Source organism: Phoca vitulina, unplaced genomic scaffold, assembly GCF_004348235.1.
Source record: "Phoca vitulina isolate PV1807 unplaced genomic scaffold, GSC_HSeal_1.0 scaffold23, whole genome shotgun sequence".
In the NCBI taxonomy this organism is placed as follows: Eukaryota; Metazoa; Chordata; class Mammalia; order Carnivora; family Phocidae; genus Phoca; species Phoca vitulina.
The window spans coordinates 24287005-24306441 of record NW_022589726.1 but is presented as its reverse complement, the minus strand read 5'-3'; the positions used below and the strand labels follow the sequence as shown (position 1 = coordinate 24306441).

The 19437-nt window shown below is 35.9% G+C and overlaps 1 protein-coding gene across 2 annotated transcripts in view; it reads left to right on the top strand.

The window, feature by feature from the left end:
• Positions 1-19437, top strand: part of ARID2 (AT-rich interaction domain 2) — a 162003-nt gene that overhangs the window by 101518 nt on the left and 41048 nt on the right. For both annotated transcript variants that reach the window (XM_032420868.1, XM_032420869.1), the window contains 9 exons: positions 3185-3251; positions 3342-3592; positions 3914-4010; positions 4107-4316; positions 5168-5335; positions 11473-11554; positions 13440-13574; positions 14211-14407; positions 14679-17542. In XM_032420868.1, coding sequence (XP_032276759.1) covers positions 3185-3251; positions 3342-3592; positions 3914-4010; positions 4107-4316; positions 5168-5335; positions 11473-11554; positions 13440-13574; positions 14211-14407; positions 14679-17542 — 4071 coding nt within the window. The remainder of the gene's footprint in view (positions 1-3184; positions 3252-3341; positions 3593-3913; positions 4011-4106; positions 4317-5167; positions 5336-11472; positions 11555-13439; positions 13575-14210; positions 14408-14678; positions 17543-19437) is intronic.

Below are 19437 nucleotides of genomic sequence, written 5' to 3'. Positions count from 1 at the left end.
CTTTGTACATGCAGTAATTTTTTATTAAATATGAATATTGAGAATATTGCATTATTGAGTGTTTGGATTTTGGTGACTTTCAAGAATGTAGGACTTTGTTCTGGCATGCTTTTAATTGGCATATGGATTGTGACATATTGATCCTTTAGAATGTTGTTTTAAAGCTTTGTTATGATTGAGATAGATTAGCCTTTAGCACCAGTTTATCGCTACTCCTAAAGCATGGCTTTATTTGGATTTCTACTGAATTAGGGTATTTAATGAGTTTTCTCTATTTTGCGAATTGTTCAGTTATAGCTCCTCATTAGTTGTTCTCTCTGTTTTTTTGCTTGGGGTTTTGGAGTTCAGCCTTGCATATGCATAGTTTTAGTACTCAGCAATCAGCTCAAGGCATTACTGTACAGATTCATTGAGTTCTTTCTCTTCATTGCTCCTCTTTCTTGCAAATTTGCTCTCAAATTCTAGTTCTGATGGCCTTGCTGAACTCTGATCAGTTTCCTCAGCTCAGAAATCACTATGATCTCTTGGATTTATTGTCCCTGGATTTATAGTCTAGAGTGTCCTGTAAAACTATGGGGCAGTGATTGACTCACTTCCGTTGTTTTCCATATTTCAGTGATTATGTTTTCCAGTCTCTGAAAACAGTTGTTTTATACATACTGGTTTATGATAGGAAGATGACTACCAAAGTACTAGTTACTCCGTTGTGGCCTGAGCAAAAGCTTTTTCCAGGCTTAGATTTTAATTTTATGCATATTTTTACCTCAGAAAACATTTTTTAAATATTTTATTCATTCATTATTTATTTTGATTTAAACCACATCTCTCTTTTCATGTATTTTTCTTCAGTCCTGGTTTGTAGATGATGAGTTTTCTCAGTTTTCATTTGCCAGTTTTCATTTCCAGTGAAGGGCAGTTTCACTGTTTAAAGATTTCAGTTTGGCAGACATTTTCTTCCATCACTTAGAAAATGTCCCATTGTCTTCTGGCTTCCATTATTTTATTTTATTTTTTTACAAAGTCTGCTGTCAGTTTAGTTTGTTGTCCTTTTTAAGAGTATCTGTTCTTTTTTCTGTCTTTGCATTTGAGTTGGGGTTCTTTTTTGCCTTTGCTTTTCATGAATTTTATTCTTTTATTTTGATGTTCCTACACACCTTTATTTATCTTTTTTCATTGTTTGGAGTGCTTCTTAAATTGTAGGTTAATGTCTTTGAATTGTTTTAGAAAATTCTTTGCCCGGTCTCTTCAAATACTGTTTCTGCCCATTCTCTCTCTTCTTTCTCAGGAACTCGTTATTATGTTACTACCTTTCACTGTATGTTCTGTGTCTTGTGTTTTTTTTCCCCATCTTTTTGTCTCTTTGTGTTTCCAAATTGTATTTTCTTCTGCACTTACAGTTCACTAATTCTTTCTTGAGTTGTATATAATCAGTCATTAAATTGAGTTTTTCTTTTCAGTTCTAGAATTTCTATTTCATTCTTATAGTTTTCATTTATTTGCCAAATTTTTCGGTCTCTTATTTGTTTGAATTTATTATCCATGATCATCTAAAATTCCATTCCTGATATCTTTGTTATTTGAATTTCTTATGGCTCTTTTTTCTTATTTATTGAACATTGTCTTTTTTTCTTTGTATGCCTAGTTCTTGTTTATTGTTACCATTCTTTTTCATGAGTTGTTTGAGCAATTGATCCTTTTGCTGGTGGACCTTTTCTCAGACTAGTGGCTTTAAATGTAAAAGAATCTTAATTCCAAAAAATAAAATACAGTTACTTTGAAATATCCACACCAGAATATTTAGGGGGAAAAAAGTGAACTAATAGTCCATGTGTTTCTTTATTAGTAGAAAAGTAACAAGATAATACAATTAAATATCATAGACAAGTTGAAGTTATAGTTCATTTTGTATAGTTATATAGTATAGAGTCACTTGATTCTTAGCCTGAAAAAGAACATTGCCCGTGGATTTTGACTCATCTCTTCTCACATTTGAATCAAAAACAGTTTGTAGATAATGGAATACTGGAAAGCAAGTTAAATATCTGGGTTAAAAACTTGGGAACACAACTTCACCACTTACTATTTGATTTTATTCTAGATGTAGGTTTACTCAGTAGCTAGCCAGCAATGTCTCAGGCATGTCTGTAAACAGAAATACTGTGATTGTGTGCTGTTTAATGACAGGATTAATGATTATCATAATTTTCAAATACTAATGAGCATAAACATTATTTCTAGATATTTTCCATAGCTGTAAAATAATCAGAAAATATCTGTAATTCATATTGGTGACATTATCACAGGTACTGCTAATATTACTATGGTTTTTTGTCTAACATTCAGCATTGAAGAAATTGCTAAGGAAATACTAAATTTTAGTTAGAGGTTAATGAACATAAAGATATCACCTTTTCCCTCCATTTAATTTCACAGATGCCCTAATTTCTTTCACAGACCATTTAGGAGTCTGTGGACCCCAGGTTAAGAATCCCTAGTCTGAAATAATACCTTATTGTATAAGTACCTTAAACTTATAGAAAGTTAAGTATTTATGTCAACTAATTAAACATATAGCACATACTGATGTCTACATGGGTTTTTAAAAGTACAAGTTTTAGGGGCACCTGGGTGGCTCAGTTGGTTAAGCGCCCCACCCTTGATTTCAGCTCAAGTCATGATCTTAAGGTTGTGAGATCAAGCTCTGCGTCAGGCTCCTTGCTGGGCATGGAGCCTGCTTAAGATTCTCTCTCTCGGGGTGCCTGGGTGGCTCAGTCGTTAAGCGTCTGCCTTCGGCTCAGGTCATGATCCTAGGGTCCTGGGATCGAGCCCCGCATCAGGCTCCCTGCTCGGCGGAAGCCTGCTTCTCCCTCTCCCACTCCCCCTGCTTGTGTTCCCTCTCTCGCTGTGTCTCTCTCTGTCAAATAAATAAAATCTTTAAAAAAAAAAAAAAGATTCTCTCTCTCCCTCTCTGTCTGCCCCTCCCCCTTCCACTCTCCACCTCTCTTTTAAAAAAAAAGATTCTCTCTCTGTCTCCCTCTTCCCCTCCTTACCCTCTCTCTCTCTCCTGCTCTATAAATAAATAAACAGTAGAAATTTTATAGTTTTATAGTATGTGTGACTTTTTAAAGTAATAGAATAGTTCTTTCAAATGTCAGAATTAAGTATAATAATTTCTTAATTACAGTTTTGGAAAGACATTGTTGATGATAATGAAGTACGTGACCTCATTTCTGACAGAAACAAGTCTCATGGTAAGGCAATAAGAAACATTTTAAATAACTTCGAAATATCAATAATAAATGAAATATCAATTTGAGTAAAATGTATATTTTCTATTATAGAAGGTACATCAGGAGAATGGATTTGGGAATCTTTATTTCATCCACCTCGAAAGCTGGGCATTAATGATATTGAAGGACAACGGGTACTTCAGATTGCAGTGATTTTGCGAAATCTTTCCTTTGAAGAGGGCAATGTTAAGCTCTTGGCAGCTAATCGTACCTGTCTTCGTTTCCTATTACTTTCTGCACATAGTCATTTTATTTCTCTAAGGCAATTAGGCCTTGACACATTAGGAAATATTGCAGCTGAGGTAAGCATGTGATAGTAACTTAAAACAGTTTTGATAGTTAGCAGTGATATTTACTTTAAATTTTTAGCATGTAGCATTATTGTATTTGCTATACTTACAGAATATGAAAGACTTATATATAGTTTTGCCTAACATGGTATGGTATCACACACTTTTTTGGAAAAAATATTTGAAATAATGCTCCAGATTTAGTGATGGCTGTTCCCACAATAATAGCATTTTTTAAAACTTGGGCAAACTGTTCTATTAATTTTTATTAAATCTGAAATATACAACACTGAAGAGGGCTATGTCAACAGTAGTGTCCTTTCTTTTTTCCAGCTTCTATTGGACCCTGTCGATTTCAAAACTACTCATCTGATGTTTCATACTGTTACAAAATGCCTAATGTCAAGGGATAGATTTTTAAAGATGAGGGGTAAGTGCTTACTTAATTTTCTCATTGTATAACATGCACAGACTTTTTATCATCTGTTAAAAAATAAATACATGTTTGTGTGTGTATGCTTTTCAGGCATGGAAATTTTGGGAAATCTTTGCAAAGCAGAAGATAATGGTGTTTTGATTTGTGAATATGTTGATCAGGACTCATACAGAGAGATCATTTGTCATCTCACTTTACCTGATGTGCTGCTCGTGATCTCAACACTCGAGGTGCTATATATGCTCACAGAAATGGGAGATGTTGCTTGCACAAAAATTGCAAAAGTAGAAAAGAGCATAGGTAAGACTAAATGAAAGAAATATTTATTTTCTTTATTGAGGAAAAAATATTTGATGGGATGCTGTACTAAATCACAATTGATATTTGGGGTGTACTATTTATTTGGAGGAGTCATTACCCTTTCAGACATACATGTTTGTGTTTTCTTTCTGCCTGTTTTAGGTTAGCAAGAAACTTCTGTCATATAGAGACCAGGGTGTATGTGGTTATCAATAACTCCTGTTCCTTTCTTTATTTCTGTTACTACTTATCAAATCCAACCAAACAACCAACAAAATTGCTATAACTCTGAGGAGCAGGTCTTTCTGTTTCAAATGGTCAGCTGCTACTATTAAGCAACTGAAGCTGAGTGAAAATGTTTCCTTGTGTTCCTAGAAGTTGCTGGTAATGGTATTAGTCTTAAAATTAATCAACTTACCACCTCTTTAGTGGGTTGTCAGTTTTAAGCACAATTATGAAAGTATGTCACGTTAACATTTACTCATTGACTAGAATGATTTCTGTCTTTGGTATAAATACTAAAACCAGAGTTAATAGAGATTTGGCTTGAAATTATTAGTGAGAAATTAAGATGTCACTTTCCATATCAGTGGTTCCTAAATCTGGCTACACATCAGAATCAGTTGGGAAACTTTTCAAAAATAAAGATCCTAATCCCCATCCCAGAGCTACTAAGTCAGACTTCAGAGATTGAGCCTAAAAATCATTTTTAAAGATCCACAGATAATTCTGATGTACAATGATTCATGGACTGCCATCTGAGAAGTACTTATTCTGTATAGCATGTGTTTTTCAGCGATGTCACTGTTTAATAATATTACTAATAACTATTGGTTTTTAATTTATTTTAGACATGTTAGTGTGTCTGGTTTCTATGGATATTCAGATGTTTGGCCCTGATGCACTAGCTGCAGTAAAACTCGTCGAACATCCAAGTTCCAGTCATCAAGTTTTATCTGAAATTAGGCCACAAGCTGTAGAACAAGTCCAAACCCAGACCCATGTAGCATCTGCCCCAGGTTAGTGTTTTTACATAATGTTTTTCAGTATGGTTACTGGTGTGTAAAATTTAATACTAAAGATAAATGTAAATGTGCAGTACAGGGAACTGATACCATAGTGGAATAGGCTAAAGCAGAACTTGAGTATGAGCTTTAATTTCTTAGATATTATACATAACAGGAGCAGTAGGACCAAAGTGAGCACAGAGGAAGAATAGTATAATAGATTTTTTAAAAAACATTTAGAGGCATATGAGGGATTAGATATTTACAATTGTGAGAGCAGTATGAAGTGTCCCGATGAACTTATTTGTGATTTTGGTCATTGGAAATTGATATGCCAAGAATAAGTTAATCATATATGACCTTATAATTCCAGCTGGTCATCCAAGTACATAAGTATAATATCTCCTAATACTTGAACCAAAAACCATAGAATCAGAGCCATATAAGCATGTGTACCTGCACCTGTGCACCCTTCTTAGGGTCCCTTGGGTCAATTCTGTTTAACTCAAATGTCTTTAATTAGAATTCATAGCTGTCTAATAATGAGTATTCTCTTCAGTCCTTGGACTTCTTTCTCCTGGCTCATTAGGAGTCATTTTTATACTTTAGCACTCTCAGCCTTTCTGGGAGTGCTTTCTCTACCTTCATTTGTCTTAACAAAACAATCCATCTTTCCCCTTACCTGCTCTTTCCACCTCCCACCATTCCCAAGACATTTCTCTTTCCTTGTATTTTTTAATAGAGGATACTCTTTTTCTCAGTTGATCTTATTACCTCTCACTTGCAATTAATGTGGAAGCTATGTGGCATGATTTTCTTTAACTTCTTAACCCTTCACTTACAAACTTATTAGCATCTGAACTCATTTTCCTTCAACTTCCACTTGTCTTCAGAGATGTCAGCTTCTGAATCTGTGCTCTGAGTATCAGTCTCCTCGTTCCTATATCTCAAACCTCTTTTTCTTTACTTCTTCCTTTCAGCCTAGAAATACATTTAGATCATCAACCTCCCTCACTACCCTTAATTCAAAAATCTCATTATTTTTTACCTTTAACTACCACATCCATCTAATCACCAAATCTTGTTGAGTCTTCCTAAATACCCTGGCTTCTTCAGTTGCCAGTGCAATGCCTCAGTTTAGACTTCCATCACATCTCTCAGCTACTTGTTCTCCTCTCATTTAATCATGGCCCCAGTCTCTCCTCTATTGAGTTACTAACTCATAGGATCACAATTATATACTCTATTCACATGACAAGTATGTAATATGTAGCACATATTTTGTTGATTTCCACTATGTCCTTCTGAAGTATATGGTAGAGTTGTATCATGTGCGTGTTTAACTTCCTTGGTATCAACTAACAGAATTGGACAAACAAAGCATGAAAAAAATAGGTAATTTTGACTACTAACCTACTCAGTAGCTTTCATCCACAGGTAATAGCATACTGGGGAGTCAGTGGTCAAATAGTAATGTTTTCTCAGCCTTGACAAAGAAATGAAAGAGTTCTTTTTGCCAGTTAAGTGGGTGGTAGGGGTATATTCCTATCCTCAAAGAAGAAATTGAGGATTAAATTAACTGAGGGCCAGAGAGAAACTCTGCTCAACAAAGAGAGGAATTAATAAATTATCAGTAATACACTGAAATAAAATGGGCCATTTGATGGATATTTAAGGGTAATTTTAATGAAAGATACTGATTTTGCCTCCTCACTGACCAGTGACCTCAACAAATGAACCCATCCCCCCCCAACTAAGATTTCACCCTCATTTGGCAAATGGACAAAATTAAATGTTTAGAGTTTGTGACTTGTTCATATAAATAGTAATTTATTGATAGAGGTGGGAATAAACCTCTAAGGACCTAAAACTTTTGAACTGGTGAGCATTTTATTACTTGCTCATCATGAATGACAACTTTTAATTGTTTGATTAGTTATCATTTATAGTTTATCCCCCCACCCCCCATCATTTGTTTAATACCATTTTCTTATGGAATGGTCGTCTTCAAAAGTTTTGCTCACTTCTCATCACGATAAAAACTTATGTAACCTTTCACCCACTTTTAGTTTGACATCTAAATTTCTTCATTATAATTTAAAGTTGTAAATAAAATTTTTTGTGTATATTAAATTGACATTTTAAAGTAAAAAAATACTTTTTGTATCGAGTGGAATCTTGATATTTTCCATCATCCATTTTAAAAAAATACACAGACTCTTAATATCAGAAATTTCATGGTACCCTCTTTCTCCTTTAACTCATATCCTCCACCCTATCAGTACTTCTCAGCTATAAATGTAGACATTTTAATTTAACTTTTTCAATTTCCTTTTACTCTATAAAGTTTTAAGTGCTTAAAATTTTATCATTATAAGTTTTTGAAATAAATTACATGAAACAACAGTACATGACAAAGTAGCTATTGGAAGTTCATCTCTTAATGAGGTGGTTCTCTGGAAAGTGTTACTCCAGTGTGTCCCAAAATGAATATTTTTTAACTGCTAGAGTGAAACTGGGTTCAACATCAATCCTATCTCCATTTTTCCTTTTTATAGATTTAATTTGAAAATCTAGCTCACATCAATGAATAGCTAAGGATAGAATTTACAATTCTTTGAGCTTCAGAATTATCCAAAATTATTAAAATTATATTTAACGATCTGTCAACTGAGTTCTTTGATTTTGTTGAAATCAGAGAACTAACATGTGACTCATAAAGAATTTGTTGCCCAGTCATTACATTTACTTTTAAGTTTTATCGGCAATATGTCAAAAAGATATTAACAAGATATGACTATAAAATATACTTGCTGACTGTTGCTTAGATGCACCTTGTTTAAGCTGATATAGTCAAGAAATATTAGCATAGCAGTTCTCAAACTTCAGGGTGCATCAGAATTGGCTGGTGGGCTTACACACTGATTTCTAGGCTCCATACCCTGAATTTCTGATTCAGGTGGACCGAAGAATTTTAATTTCTAAACAAGTTCCCATGAGATGCTGATGCTTCAAGTCAGGGGACTATACTTTGAGGACCACTGGGTTAGGAAAATTGAAATATTGTTCAAGACCAGTACAGTTTTTTGATAAGGTGCTTTTATCATGTGCTTTGAGTACTTTTTTGTCAAAACCTTAGAACTGCAGATTTCTCCCCTTTAGCAATAGAAAATGTCTCCCACATAACCTGATAAAGTTAGTCTTTATTATCAAAAGTATTTTTCTTAATCAACCTCACTTTCCATTACTTAGAAAAAGTCCAACTTTATTTTTCATTCCAAGAAAGTATGGTTAATAGGTGTTCCCATGACACCTTCCTTACTTCAAAATTCTAAGATAGTTAAACTAGCCATGAGATTGTCATCTGAATGAAATAAGATGCCACCACCTTCATTACTTCTTTAAGAAAATTCTCTGTGCTTTACTTATACAAGATTCTGCCTCAAAAGTAATGCCCTTTTTAACAGTAGTTAAAGGATAGAGGAGGAAAGAACATTAAGCAAAAATTGTCATCACTCTCTGTCTGAATTCAGAACACACCAAAGGGCCAGAATACTCAATACCTCAAGCCCAACATTGCCCTTAACTATAATACATAAAACACCATAAAATATAGACAGGAAGCCCTACCATAATACCTTGGTTAAAAGAAGCTTTGTGGATTCTAATGATTCTAATTCTCCCTTTGGTGTCCTAGAGGTTTTTACATCATTCATCATCATCATCATCATCATCATAGCTGACAATTATATAGTGCTAACTATGTGCCAGGCTTTGTTTTAAGTGGCTTATATATAAACTCCTTTAATCCTCATAATGACCTATGAGGTCAGTGTACTGTTACTTTTCCCCACTTTATAGACAGGTTAATTAACTTGCCCGTGGTTACACAGCTAGTAAGTGCTGGAACTCTGGTGCCAGCCACTCTGGCTTGAGAGCCATGCATTTAATCATACCTGCATTGCTATAAAGGATGGATGAGAGTTAAAACTTTCTGTTCCAAAATGGGAGAAGAGCAGTTTTAGAAAGGAAGGAATATATAAAAGGTTGAGCATCTAGGATATAATTCCTTTTAAAGATTTTTATTTATTTTGAGAGAGAGAAAGTAGGGGAGGGACAGAGGCAGAGGGAGAGAGAGAATTTCAAGCAAACTCCCCGCTGAGTTCTGAGCCCGTCTCAAGGCTCAATCCCATGATCCCACGACCCTGAGATCATGACCTGATCCGAAATCAAGAGTCAGACATTCAACTGACTGAGCCACCCAGGTGCCCCTGGAAGTTGATTCCTTTTAAAGTAGAAGTACCTTTGAATCATTTAGAATGAGTCTTTAGGTATCTTTCCTGAAGGCAGTGCTTCTCAGTTTGTAGCCACTTTTATAGTAATTCTATGTTTCCAGTTTATATTCTTAATTTAATTGTGGCTGCTTTATTCTTCTTTATGCATTATTCGTAAAATTTTTATCATTTCAACATAATTTCTAATATTTCACTCAACTGGTCATCAATTGATTCAGGAGATTTCAGTCTGAATAGGGTATATTCTCTCGTAGTACAATTGATGAAGAAAAAGGAGGAAGATTTCCAAGTAGGTTCAGGCCCTGCTTAGATATTTTCTCTAATGGTGTCATCAAGTTAGGAGAAGAAAAGATAAGCTGGGGTTGCACCAGGAAAATAGTTTTGATTATAATTATTTTGTTCTGTAAAAAAATAGCATGTCATAGTATGGGGTCTAAAATATGACAGACCTGGATTCAAATCCCAATACCCCTAAAAGAAGGCTTTCCAGCTATACACAGCTCTGCCATTTCCATCATGTGTTCCTTTGTAAACTTAATCTCTGAGCTTTATTTTCTTCATTAGCAAAATGGGAATAATTAAATTTAGGCCTATAAATAAGATTAAAACGAACAATAGTTTAGAAATACATTTGTTCTGTTTGAGGATTCTGAGTTTCGCTAAAATGTTATTTGAAAAATGGTCCATTTTATAAGTTTAAAAACTATAAAATAATGCTGATGAAACAGTATAATTTTTAATTTTATAAATATCTAAGATTCATATTTAAATTATCATAATATGACAGTTTATATTACCATATTTTTATATTTTCATTAGTTCCTTTATATACAGCAGAAAAGAAAACATTTATTTTCCTACAGATCTGTTCAACTTGTTAGAAAATAATAGATGATTTATACATTGGACTTGAATTGTTTTAAAATATGTCATAAGCAAAATCTCAGAAGTTGGTATGTGTTTTAAGATTAATAGCTAGTACATTTTTACCCAACCATCTTGCCTCTCTTAGGACAAAAGGTATACTTGAAAACTATTATTACAACAGATTTTTTTTTCCCCAGAAGAATAATCTTATGAAAATCCTTTCTTGAATGTAGGACTTTAAATTAGTTCAGACTTTTTGTTCACCCTTTCCCAGAAATGTTATATATATGCCACTTTCAGAGTTTAATATTAATCTTTTATTTTATTTTTATTTTTATTTTATGATTTTATTTATTTGACAGAGAGACAGCGAGAGAGGGAACACAAGCAGGGGGAGTGGGAGAGGGAGAAGTAGGCTTCCCGCTGAGCAGGGAGCCCGATGCGGAGCTCGATCCCAAGACCCTGGGATCATGACCTGAGCCGAAGGCAGACGCTTAACGACTGAGCCACCTGGGTGCCCCAATATTAATCTTTTAAATTCAGAAGTGAAGTGATTCTTTCTGATACTATCTGTTTCTATAACCAAACTGATTCTTATTTACTGATGTGTTGAGCTGTGTGACCTTGGGCTAGTTATTTTAATCACTTTGAGTCTCAGTTTCCTTATGTGTACCCATCTCACAGAAGAATTCATATATAAAGTATTTAACTCAGTGTCTGACCCATGGGAAAAAAAGTTTATATTAGCTATATAATCCATATTATTGTTATTATTTGAATGATTGTAAAGAGTTTATATAAAGCATCAAAGACAGTGCCTGGTATAATATGTGCTCCTTTCTCAAATTTGTATATTTTCATTATGCTTATACCCTTTTTAAAAGATACTCATTGTGAATATTAACTGTTTCAGTATCCATGAGCTAAACATGGCATATAGTGACTAAGTTTGTACAAATGATGTAGCTAATGTATTTTTTTCTTTAGCTTCCAGAGCAGTTGTAGCACAGCATGTTGCTCCACCTCCAGGAATAGTGGAAATAGATAGTGAGAAGTTTGCTTGTCAGTGGTAAGTGGTTTATTTCTATTAAGGCTTTATCCTTGGGAAGAATAAAGCGAAAGAGAAAAGGAAATGTATTTCAACAGTCATCCGGAATGTTTTATTCTGTATTTCTTTTTAGTCAGAGTAGAATATCATTTACACAAAGAATGGACAATGTAAAACGATTTCACCTGCATTTTAGAATAATTTGAAAGAGAAGTGTTCATCAGAATCTTCAGAATTAAAATTACACCACTTAACTTCTTTGTGGAGTAAAATTTGTGTTAAAGCGTTATCTTTGACTTTGTAGAAAATAAGATTTGTCAGATTATAGGATTTTTATTTCTTAAATTAATGTTTTATTAAAACTGAACTGGACTGTCTTTAAGAAAATAAAACCAGATTTTGTTGTTAAATGTCCCTTCTTTTTCATCACAAGCAGTACTTCTTGTTCATTGATAGTTAATTTTTCCTTTTTCGGCGCAGTAAGGGAAAATGAGTCAAATGATACAATAGCTAGTGGGTTTACATGGAAATAAGCAACTTGAAAATAATATTTTATTGAGAAGACTGACTAGTCATATATCAGCCACTTCCTGAAAAAATAAATTGTAGACTTGGTTAGATTTCATTTTCTCATGGATAGTAGCTTCCACAGAGTTACGAATTCCAGCTTAAATTCTTTAGAAGATTAACAGATTGAATAGAAAAGATCACTTTCTGATGATGTATTACTTTAAAAATTTTCTTTCTTTGATCCCTTTTCTCCCATTCTCTAACATTATTTGTCTCCCATTCCATGTTCCTGTCATTCTGTGTTCCATATTTTTGGTGCTTTCATATCTTTGTTCCTGTGGCAGTTTTCTCTAGACTTTTCCACTTTGCCTAAAATCGGGTTTATATTTTTAAATATCTCTAATTATTTGCTTTTTCCTCCCCTTCTATATTTTTACACCTTATACTTGATGAATCTCTTCCAGTAATACTTGGAAATGTTTATCTTCTACACTAAAACCAAAAAAGGTTTTTTGTACCTAGTCTTTTGAAAAGTCAGTACTCAAAGAATTATGAAAGTTTGAAAAAGTTTGTACCACATGCACAGTAAAATGTGTGTGTGTTAGGTATAGATTTGGTCTTCTAAATCCCATTTGCACATTTCTGCCAGTTCTAGTGAGGAAGGAGGAGAGAATCATTTTAAAATTATTTAATCATAAGTATTATTTGATTCGGTTTATATAAACAGCTGTAAATTGGCCTGTTATATGTATAGTAAGTCCTAGAAAAGAATCCTATGAAGGTAATTCGGCCTCCAGTCCTAACATATATGGATGGAAGTCACGATATGAAAAAGACAACCTGAAGTTTGAGTTAATTTGTAATGCATTAGGAATAGAAGTTTCTGAAATGGGGGAATGGAAGTGTGAGGCATGGGAGAAGCTTAGGTGAGTTTTTTTTCTTAAGGAATTTGTTCCAAGAGACAACAAAAGTTTAATTTTAGTTCAGTTTTTCTTCCATTTTCCACATCTCCAATGGAAATAGCTCATTATTGGGAGTTTCTGTTATATTTTAATTATTGCAAGACAGGAAATTGAGTAGATATTGATTTGTTGTAGAATATTTGTTGCCAACAGACCAATCCTGTTCTCACTGGGGTGTGAACACAGTTTTTATATTTGTTGTTAATGATTTTTTTAATACTAAAATAAATATGATTAAATAGTTAATCTCCTTTTATTTGGTTTCATCAGTCTAAAACCTAGCATGCATTTTTTGCTAATATGAGAAAGTGAAATTTGATTAACAGGCATAAATATTATTTTATAAGACATTGCCTTCAAATGGTTTTACTATACTTAAATATAAAATCTCCTATAATATATTGCATAATGCCATTTATTTTTCTCCTTTTTAGGCTAAATGCTCATTTTGAAGTAAATCCAGATTGTTCTGTCTCTCGAGCAGAAATGTATTCTGAGTACCTCTCAACGTGCAGTAAATTAGCTCGTGGTGGAATCCTAACTTCAACTGGATTTTATAAATGTCTTAGGTAGGATGCATAGTTGTTGACTTTAAACAAAGTTGATTTATATCACCTAGAGCATCTCTTGCTCTTTAGAGAAAATACGAACCATCTATCTAGTTTTAAATATTTCTACTACTTGAAATTTCGTATTGGCTAGGTTATAGTAAGATAGAAATTTAAATACAAGGGGATTTTGGAAATCAAACCTGGTGTTTGTGTTTGAACATTATGAGGCTTATCAAAGAAAGAGAAGGGAGAAACTTTTTTCTACACTACTTTAATATGTTAAAGACATGACTTTTGCCCTTTTTAATCTTGAATAACAGTCTATAACTAATACTCTTCAAATATCGAGGCTTTTGATATTTTGCAGTTCATAAAATAGACACTACCTAGATGCAGCTTTTTTGTTAATTATATAGAGTATAGAATTATTTAAAACCCAACAATGTTAATAAATAATGATTTTAAAAATTGGAGAACTGATCTTTTATATTTTTTCTTTGCTTCCCACCTTTGCAGAATATAACAGTATGAATCATACTGGTTCGTACATTTGTAGTAATAAAATATACTACTGCTGTTCATGTAAACAATGTTAGAAGTCTGTTTTTTGCTCGTGTGCTAGTTAAGAAAACTAAGTATGTGTGTACTTTACAGAACGGTCTTTCCAAATCATACAGTGAAGAGAGTGGAGGATTCTAGTAGCAACGGGCAGGCACATATTCATGTAGTAGGAGTAAAACGGAGGGCTATACCACTTCCCATTCAGATGTACTATCAGCAGCAACCAGTTTCTACTCCTGTTGTTCGTGTTGATTCTGTTCCTGATGTATCCCCAAGTCCTTCACCTGCAGGTATTAATTTTTGAGTTTTAAGTATTACTAATTTAACAAAAAAGCAAAATGAAACTGACTGTATATTGTATAAATTTAAAATGTATAATTTTTCCTCGTGTTTCCAGTAGCTTATTTGCTTATTCTGTTACTTTTATCATATTTGTATGATGCAAAGTTGTTAGATGTTAATTTCTTAAAACGATTCTTTCTTGTATTAACCAATACAATGCCTACATGCAGCTTTTCAGTCATTTCATTATGAATTTTGACTTTTCCCTCCTATTTTCAGGAATCCCTCATGGACCACAAACTGTAGGAAACCATTTTCAGAGGACTTCTGTTACCAACCAGTCTTCAAATTTGACTGCAACACAAATGTCTTTTCCAGTACAAGGTGTTCACACTGTGGCGCAGACTGTTCCAAGAATCCCACCGAATCCTGCCGTTCATACCCACCAGCAGCAGAGTGCTCCAGTGACTGTCATTCAAAACAAAGCTCCAATTCCTTGTGAAGTCGTCAAGGCTACAGTAATCCAGAATTCTCTCTCCCAGACAGCAGTTCCTGTTAGCATTGCTGTGGGAGGAGGAGCTGCTCCGAGTTCTGTGGCTCAGAACCACAGCACAGGGCCACAGCCTGTTACCGTGGTAAATTCCCAGACATTGCTTCATCATCCGTCTGTAATTCCACAGCAGTCTCCCTTGCACACAGTGGTACCAGGACAGATACCTTCGGGCGCTCCTGTTACGGTAATTCAGCAAGCTGTCCCACAGAGTCATATATTTGGCAGAGTACAAAACATCCCAGCGTGTACTTCTACAGTTTCACAGGGTCAACAGTTAATCACCACATCACCCCAACCTGTGCAAACTTCATCTCAACAGACATCAGCTGGTAGCCAGCCGCAAGACACTGTTATCATAGCACCTTCACAGTATGTGACAACTTCTGCATCCAATATTGTCTCAGCAACTTCAGTACAGAATTTTCAGGTAGCTACGGGACAGATGGTTACCATTGCTGGTGTCCCAAGTCCACAGCCCTCAAGGGTAGGGTTTCAGAACATTGCACCAAAACCTCTCCCTTCTCAGCAAGTTTCATCAACGGTGGTACAGCAGCCCATTCAACAACCACAGCAGCCAGCCCAACAAAGTGTAGTGATTGTAAGCCAGCCAGCTCAACAAGGTCAGACTTACGCACCAGCCATTCACCAAATTGTTCTTGCTAATCCAGCAGCTCTTCCAGCTGGTCAGACAGTTCAGCTAACTGGGCAACCAAACCTAACTCCATCATCCTCGCCATCACCTGTCCCAGCTACTAATAACCAAGTCCCTACTGCCATGTCATCTTCCTCCACCGCTCAGTCACAGGGACCACCTCCTACTGTCAGTCAGATGCTGTCCGTGAAAAGGCAGCAGCAGCAGCAGCTTTCACCAGCACCCTCACCACAGCAGGTACAAGTACAGGTTCAGCAGCCCCAACAAGTACAGATGCAAGTCCCGCCACAGCAGGCGAACGCAGGTGTTGGTCAGCCTGCTTCTGGTGAGTCAAGTCTGATAAAACAGCTGCTGCTTCCAAAGCGTGGTCCTTCGACACCGGGCGGTAAGCTAATTCTCCCGGCTCCACAGATTCCTCCTCCTAATAACGCAAGAGCTCCTAGCCCTCAGGTGGTATACCAGGTGGCCAATAACCAAGCAGCAGGTTTTGGCGTACAGGGGCAGTCTTCAGCTCAGCAGCTGTTGGTTGGGCAGCAAAACGTTCAGTTGGTCCAAAGTGCAATGCCACCCACAGGGGGAGTGCAAACTGTGCCCATCTCAAACTTACAAATATTGCCAGGCCCACTGATTTCGAACAGCCCAGCCACCATTTTCCAAGGGACTTCTGGCAACCAGGTAACCATAACAGTTGTGCCAAATACAAGTTTTGCAACTGCAACTGTGAGTCAGGGAAATGCAACTCAGCTCATTGCTCCAGCAGGAATTACCATGAGTGGAACACAGGCAGGAGTTGGACTTCAGGTGCAAACGCTTCCAGCCACTCAGACATCTCCAGCTGGACAATCATCCTGTACTACTGCTACTCCCCCATTCAAAGGTGATAAGATCATTTGCCAAAAGGAGGAAGAAGCAAAAGAAGCAACAGGTTTACATGTTCATGAACGTAAAATTGAAGTCATGGAGAACCCGTCCTGCCGACGAGGAACCACAAACACCAGCAATGGGGATACAAAGGAAAATGAAATGCAGGTGGGAAGTCTTTTAAATGGGAGAAAGTACAGTGACTCAAGTCTACCTCCTTCAAACTCAGGGAAAATTCAAAGTGAGGCTAATCAGTGCTCACTAATCAGTAATGGGCCATCGTTAGAATTAGGTGAGAATGGAACATCTGGAAAACAGAACTCAGAACAAATGGATATGCCGGATATCAAAAGTGATTTGAAAAAACCTCTAGTTAATGGAATCTGTGATTTTGATAAGGGAGATGGTTCTCATTTAAGCAAAAACATTCCAAATCACAAAACTTCCAATCATGTAGGAAATGGTGAGATATCTCCAATGGAACCGCAAGGGACTTTAGATGCCACTCAGCAAGATACTGCCAAAGGTGATCAACTAGAAAGAATTTCGAATGGACCTATATTAACTTTGGGTGGTTCGCCATCTGTGAGCAGTATGCAGGAGGCTCCAAATGTGGCAGCACCGCAGTTTAGTGGTACTGACTTGCCTAACGGACCTCTAGCTTCAAGTTTGAATTCAGATGTGCCTCAGCAACGCCCAAGTGTAGTTGTCTCTCCACATTCTACAACCTCTGTTATACAGGGGCATCAGATCATAGCAGTTCCCCACTCAGGATCAAGAGTGTCCCATTCTCCGGCCCTGTCATCTGACGTTCGGTCTACAAATGGCACAGCAGAATGCAAAACTGTCAAGAGGCCGGCAGAGGATAACGATAGGGAAACAGTCACAGGAATTCCAAATAAAGTAGGAGTTAGGATTGTTACAATCAGTGACCCCAACAATGCTGGCTGCAGCGCAACAATGGTTGCCGTGCCGGCAGGAGCCGATCCCAGCACGGTAGCTAAAGTAGCAATAGAAAGTGCTGCTCAGCAAAAGCAGCAACATCCGCCGCCATATGGACAGAATGTGGTCCCACAGGTAAGTCGTTCTGCTGTCAACATTGTAAATAGGATTTTAGGGGAATGTGCACTGTTGGGTCTTTGCCTCATCTTGAAAAGGTAATTGTGTCAGCTCACCAGTGTACTCGGACTCCCACGCTCCTATTTTTCGGTGTTTTTTGTCATATTAAACAATCGTCTCAGTTGTTAACTTTAGCACATGGTTTAAAGAATCTTTTAAATTTTGTTATAGACCCAAATTAGTAATTTTGTAGACCCAAGATAGAGGAGCACTTGCTAATCTGACATCTTTTGGAGAATTTTTTAATTGTCAGTTAGCCTCCTTTGGTCTCCTTTGGGGGGCTGGGGGTGGTGCGGGATATACTAAGAGCACTTCAGAACAGAGGTTCTGTATTTGATTTTGACACGAGTGTGTTTTTCTGGCTCTTTTCACCATTCTTTTGTAAAAAAGATGAATCCCATAAGTACTTTATCAGGTGTTTTCTTGTTATATTTTTATATTGACTTAGTTGCCTTTATTCTTTAAAAAGTATTATAATTTCAATTTCTTTCAGCTGTTCTGATATTCTTGCTTTTGTGTTTCTTACTCCTTTGCCCTACTGTCATGTTTCTGTTATCCCCTCTTTAATAGTCTATCCAATCTCTGTTGTACCCTGTAGTAAATAAAAGTGTTTTCTAGGACTAGTGCTACTGAATTGAGGGTTCATTCTGCCTGTAAAGATTTTCAGGTCAATCTTGTGTGCTGTTTCCACTGAAACTAGGGGTTTGCTTAACAGTTGTCTTTAACCTAATTTCCTGGATGACTTTTCCTTCATTCTCTTTCCTAAGTACTACATAGCCAGAGCCTTCTGTGACTATTGCCAACTCTGCTGGCACTCTTCTGACTTGGGCTTCTTCTCTGCGCTTTTGGTGTTTACAGCAGATCTATGGCCATTGTTGGCAATAGTACCAAATCTGGGGGTGGAGGGAGGAGCAAAATGAAAGATGAAAGAACAAAGAATCCCTTGCTTCAGAACAGTTCATCCACTGATGTGCATCTTTTTTCATGTGAGTGGATAAAACTGGACAGTGCTGTCGGGGGGCATAAGGAGATTTTAATTCATACATTAGTACTGTATTGCTTGGATTTATTTTTATTGCAAGGTACCTAAATACATTGAGTATTCTTTAGTTGATGTGTACATGGCAATAATTAGGACTGAGTTTTAGCGAAAAACAAGGCAATTTTACTCAGACAAACTGCTACAAGTTGAATTTTTCATTTATTAAACACAGTAAAAATTTTTTAAAGTAGTGCAGTGTCTGGCATATAGTAAGCGTTCAGTAAAGCTGATTTTTATGTATTTTTTTCCTATATTTATAATTTCTCAGTTCATCTTGATTATGTTCCTGACTGTTTTTTCCTCTCAGATTCTCTTATAATCCTAAATAGTTATAGACTAAGCCAAATGAGAGAAAAACTCCATTACTGTGGAATTATCAACCCTCATTTTTTTGTGTGTCCTTAATTTTCCAGTGTGATTATATTCAATAATGATACTTAAGAACCAACAATACTTGTTAAGACTAGGACCTGTGTTAGGAACTTGGTACTAAAGCATTTTCTCATTTAATCCTTAAAATAACTCTGTGAAGTAAAAATTGTTATTACTGTTTTAGAGATGAGGCTCCAAGCTACAGAATAACTCACCCAAGGTCACCAACTAATGTGAAGTGGTTCTAGGACTGAACCACTTGGGTGTGTGTCTGAAACAAAGATTCATTCTCTTAACCCATTTCTCCACTATTTTACAAGATTTCATTGAAAAGTTCTAGAAAGCCCTTTTATATATAACATACTGATTATTTGAACTATTATATTACAGAATGTGAGTAGCATTAAATTATAATTTTAGGACATGAATGCTAAAACTT